Below are 6,000 nucleotides of genomic sequence, written 5' to 3'. Positions count from 1 at the left end.
TAAAAGCTCTCCATTTCATAAATATAGGTTTAGTTTTCTGTCGCGTATCCTAAGTTATAACATTATTCATCCTTTAGAGGAAAGTTTTTAAGTTTCTTATTTTACTTCCACATAATGTCCTTCTCTATCAACAAAATTAATATTTTTCCATCAATAATATTATTATAGCCAATTCTATAACTTTAGAGAATAAATTTGCTTTAGAGATTCTTTCGCAAAGAAGGGTGTTGAAGCATTTGATGATTTTTTAGCTTCGTTTTGCTTTGTTAGGCTGTTTCAATATTGTGATTTTAAACTTTTTTTTTTTTTATATATTTTTATCTCAAGAAGAGATGAATCTTATATAAGTTGAGGTTTTCTATATTTTTTTACTTAGCATTTTGGAGTTAGATTGGATGCATTTGAGAAACCTGATGGTTCGGATTTAGCAACTTAAAAATGCTAAGTTTTTCCTGAATATAAATTAATAAAATGAATATATCTATATATTGCTGATAAAAAAAAAAAAACATTGACACCCTAATGATCATAATGTTATAAGTTTGAGAATGTGTACATATAAAATTACTTTTTTAAGAAAAAAAAGAAAATCATTATATTTTTTTATCAGTAAATTCAATTATTTTTTTTATTAATATTAATATTGTTCAGGAAAAACTTAACAGTACCAAGCAAAAAAAGATATAGGGGTATAAAACATATTAAATTATTCAGAATCTCTATTTTTAATTTATTTAGCTTTTGTATTATAGATATTAAATTATATTATCTAGGATCTCTATGCTTGAAATTAATTTAATAGTCTTTGTATTTTTAAAATTTTTTACATAAAATATACGGTGAATTTATGCGTTGAGCCAAAAAACAAAACGATACAATTCAGTATGAAAATAGGAAAATTCGAAGAAAACTGAGTTTTTTCTTATGGACCAATCGATTATAGTTGTAGAATTTAGGACCTTCCCGTACAAAATTATTCTAGAGAAACATTATTGGACCAAATTTATGACTAGTTTCTATATAATTCCAAAGAAAAATTAACTGTCAATTATGAGAATCTTGCAATCTCTCTAAGCATGTGATCTATATAGAAAAAAAATGATGATGGTTAGCCTTATGTTAATAATTGAGAAGGGAATGCTAATATCTAATCAAATAATTAAATAAATAAAAATTAAAAGAAAAAATATTAAAGGAGACTGAGAGTGAAATTGGAAGAGTGAAAATTAAGAGCTTACCTCAAGAAAAATCGAGAAAGCGAGAGATTTTTGAACACGAAAGTGTTTAGAGACAGGGTAAGAGAAAGAGATGGAAGAGCATTGAAAGTTTGTTTTATACTTAAATAGGTATAGGTATAGGTTTAAAAAATTCAAAAGAAAAATATAGATATAGATAAAGAAAAAGATTAAAATTTCAAAATTATAATTAAATTTTAAAAGTATTAAGAAAGCCTTGAAATTGTAGAAATATAAAAATGTACTAGTGAACAATATTATCAGTTAATTAGAAACAAATAATTGCTTTTTATAATTATGTTTAAATGCATATTAATTAATTCATATTTCTGAAATTTAACAATATTATCCAATCAAAAATTTATAAATATAAAGTAGAGAATTCAATATATATATATGTCAAAACAAAGAGAAAGTTTGAAAGTCTTCTCTTTGTTAAATTAGATGTATTTGGGAACCTGATGGTTTGGATTTAAAAACTTAAAAATGCTAAGTTTTTCCTAGATATAAATTAATAAAATGAATATGTATTTGGAAACCTGATGGTTTGGATTTAAAAACTTAAAAATGCTAAGTTTTTCCTAGATATAAATTAATAAAATGAATATGTATTTGGAAACCTGATGGTTTGGATTTAAAAACTTAAAAATGCTAAGTTTTTCCTAGATATAAATTAATAAAATGAATATGTATATATATTAGTGATAAAAAAAAAAACATTGACAGCCTAAGGATCATAATGTTATAAGCTTGAGAATGTGTACATATAAAATTATTTTTTTAAGAAAAAAAAGAAAATCATTATATTTTTTTATCAGTAAATTCAATTATTTTTTTATTAATATTAATATTGTTCAGGAAAAACTTAACAGTACCAAGCAAAAAAAGATATAGGGGTATCAACATATTAAATTATTCAGAATCTTTATTTTTAATTTATTTAGCTTTTGTATTATAGATATTAAATTATATTATCTAGGATCTCTATGCTTGAAATTAATTTAATAGTCTTTGTATTTTTAAATTGTCAAACTATGAATTCATTTCTTTAGAATTTATGTACTTTTCCTATTAATCAATAAAAGTCAAAAAAATCTAATTAAATAATTGTTTACACATGATATATGATCCAAGAACATTCTAAGCCAATTTCTACATATCATTTAAGAAAAATTGTCAAAAATTTAGTACCGTACTACCTTTTTTTTTTTTTCTCCGAAGATCAAAATGTCTTTGTTTGTTCAAATAGTTTTTGTGAATTGAATTAATGTATGAATGTACTTATACATCGAGTGTAAGTAAGCGTTTTTTAATATTTTATGCTTAAAAACTTAGGTGGAATATCCTCCTCTTCCTTCTTTTCTATCATATTTTCAACAATTTAGTTGAAAAGTTAATTAAAAAACTGTATTTTCGGAAGGTTGTAAGATATAAAGATTTTTGTTAAATTGTAAGATATAAAGATTTTGATCCAACTAGTATAATATGTTATAACATAAGTATCTGCGCTAAAGAGTAAAATTGATATTTCATTGCCAATCGGGTGTGTGGATTGATTGGTTTTTTTATTTCTTATAAAAGATATAGAGAGTTGGAGGTCTCGAGTTCGAGTCTGCCACAAAAAATTATCACTAATTTAGTGAATGTCATTTAAAGAGGAAGGCTACCCCTATTGTGTAGCCCACAGTGTTATTTCGATCCATTGGGCCTCTCATTTACCAAAAAAAATTGATATTTCATTATTATTTAATATTTAATAACAATTATGCACACCAAGGCATAATATTTTAAAAAAAAAAACAAAAACAAAAAATCTAACATCAAACATACATATATGATTATTTTTTGAAAAAAAAAATTTCAATCTTCTTCTTTCTCTCGCTCTATCTAAAAACGATAAATTTCAGATTAATTGTTCGGAATAAAACTTATTTAGACTCGATTCATACAATTTAGATAAACCGGCCAGCTTGATGAAAATAAAAATTTTTTAAAATTATTTTCAATTTATTTATTTTCCTGATGAATAATTAAAAATATTATCGTTTCAATAATACTTTAGTTCATGGGTGGAGACATAAACCGAGAGTACAGAGAACTCAATTTGAATGGTTTGAAGGGTCGGAAGTCAACTTCAGATACAAGGGAAGCAGCAAAAGGCTAACAATATTGTTAATTATTATTTAAATTTTCTGGATTACGCAGCAAAAAAGAGCTATGACTGTGTGAAACAAACCCAACCGACCACATAAATTATGAAACCAGAAAATAAATACAATTATATTTATTAACTTAAAAAAGAACTTTAAAAAACACAATCCATTTTAGTCAAATGCTCGCCAAACATGCCTTTTTACTTTGGTTTTTGTCGCATTTACTCTCCTTCCGTCCATCCTAACTACTTGTTATATATATCCATCCTTACTCTAGCTTCACCAACCATACCCTGTCTCTCTCTCTCTCTCTCTCTCTCTCTTTCTTTAAGCTTCTCTCCTTCTCTAATGGCTTCCAAACTCTTCATGCCAAATTCCAGTTACAGTGTAAAAAATGTCTCTTGTCCAAGAAAAAAGAATTTACCCATTTCTGCTTCTTCCAATCAAGTTTGTATGCCTAATAAAAGTATTGAAACTTTTCCTTCTTCATCTTTTTCTTTATCCAGACAAAAGTTATCTTCGTCTTCAATTGCTATTTCAGAAAAGAGCAGCAGTAACTCGAAGCCATTAGCTCTTCTCTGGAGAGAGATTCAAGGTTGCAACAACTGGGATGGGCTAGTTGATCCCTTGCACCATCTTCTCCGACAAGAAATTATTCGATATGGTGAGTTTGTGACCGCGTGTTATAAAGCTTTTGATCTTGATCCTAACTCTACGCGATACTTATCGTGTAAGTATGGCAAGAAAAACATGTTAAACCAAGTTGGAATGGGAAATTCTGGTTATCAAGTCACTAAATATATCTATGTAACCCCAGATGTTAATATTCCAATCCAAGATACTCCTTCTTGTGGCCGCTGGATTGGATATGTGGCTGTTTCGTCTGATGATACAGTTAAAAGGCTTGGTCGAAGAGACATAGTGATCACATTTCGAGGGACGGTGACAAATCAAGAGTGGGTAGCAAATTTTATGAGCTCGCTCGAGCCTGCACGCTTAGACCCTCTTAATCCACGCCCAGAAGTCAAGGTAGAATTAGGGTTTTTAAACTTGTACACTTCGGGTGAAAGCAACGATAAGTTTGGTCTTGAAAGCTGCCGCCAACAGCTTTTATCTGAAGTGTCAAGATTGTTAAATAAGTACAAAGGAGAAGAAATTAGTATATCTATAGCAGGGCATAGTATGGGGAGTTCTTTAGGTCTTCTTCTTGCTTATGATATTTCCGAGATAGGATTGAATAGAGTAAATAATCATAAAGGGGATATTCCGGTGACTGTTTTTTCGTTCGGAGGCCCTAGAGTAGGGAACGCTGGGTTTAAAGAGAGATGTGAGGAATTAGGGGTTAAGGTTCTGAGAATTGTGAATGTTAATGACCCAATTACAAAATTACCTGGGGTTCTTTTAAATGAAAATTTTAGGGTTTTAGGAGGGAAATATGAATTCCCGTGGAGTTGTTCTTGTTATGCACATGTAGGTGTCGAATTACTCGTCGATTTCTTCAATATTCAAAACCCGTCTCATGTTCATGATTTAGAAGCCTATATTGAAAGCTTACTCAAAAAATGCCCTAATTTGAAGCAACAATCAGTAGAGGACATTCTTGATCATCATCAAGAAGATGATCTTTTGAATAGAATTAATGAGTTACTATTTAGTGCAGAAAATTTTAATTTGTACCCACTTCAAATTGCTTTAAGCAATATTATAAACACGGTTCAGTCTCAAAAAACTGAATCCTTCTTCTCAGATGAAAATATTTTAAGGTGGGTGAACTCCTTAGCTTTGTATATTTTTTCTGTTAGTATAGCGGGGTTTATCTCTCTGTATATGTGTGTATATCAATGAAGATTATTGTATTTCAGAAAAGAAAAGAAAATTTTTACAGCCTTTGAAACAAATCTTATCGAACTATTAAATGTCGCATGCGCGATAAATCATACTACTAATTTTAAAGTTATTTCTTGCAATTAACGTACAAGAATTAGCTAATTATTAGTGAATCAACATATAACGAATCAGAATTTTGTGAGTAGCATAAAATTTGTTAACAGACTTTTTAGTTAATTGATTGAATTCTAGCTAAATTTCTTAATTATTGATTAATCACTAATTAATTAAGGTTCTTGTTTGTTGGTAATTTAAAATTTTCAAAAAAAAAAAAAAAAAAAAAAAAAAAAGAAAAACCCTCTTCAATTTTCTATATATATCCTTCACAAGCAATTATTTTCTCAATTTAGAGCTTATATATGACTCGACCAAGCTCAATAGAATGTTGAATGACCAGCTGTGTTCTTGAAGGATTTGGAAGATGACAGATGAAAAAGACCTAGATCTATCTGGTGTGGAAAAGAATGCTAAGCTAAATTGCTTCATATATTTTATTAGATAATACTTAATTTATGAATGAAGACCTTGACTTTGAAATTAAGATAATAGCCCAATTGAATCATTAGAATTTATTTATATATTTTTGTTATAGAAAGAAGAAATGCCGAATGCATAAATCTATCCGTATATTTTACGAAACAACTTTATGGCATTCCAAACTTTGCGAGAGACATTATTTCTCTAAAGTTATAAATTTTTATAATCTTATACCCTCTCTCTATACT

The 6,000-nt window shown here is 28.1% G+C and overlaps 1 protein-coding gene across 1 annotated transcript; it reads left to right on the top strand.

Annotated features, from left to right (window-relative positions):
• Window positions 1-3,736: 3,736 nt before the first annotated feature.
• DGL (alpha/beta-Hydrolases superfamily protein) lies at window positions 3,737-5,233 on the top strand. The gene has a single exon (XM_012210999.1). It carries the CDS (start codon window positions 3,737-3,739, stop codon window positions 5,231-5,233), a length of 1,497 nt encoding a protein of 498 aa, XP_012066389.1.
• Window positions 5,234-6,000: the final 767 nt, after the last annotated feature.

This window comes from Jatropha curcas, chromosome 1 (genome assembly GCF_041381405.1).
Source record: "Jatropha curcas cultivar XTBG-Jc1 chromosome 1, XTBG_Jcur_1.0, whole genome shotgun sequence".
Lineage (NCBI taxonomy): Eukaryota > Viridiplantae > Streptophyta > Magnoliopsida > Malpighiales > Euphorbiaceae > Jatropha > Jatropha curcas.
The sequence above is the reverse complement of the archived record's forward strand: the minus strand, read 5'-3'. Positions and strand labels throughout refer to the sequence as shown.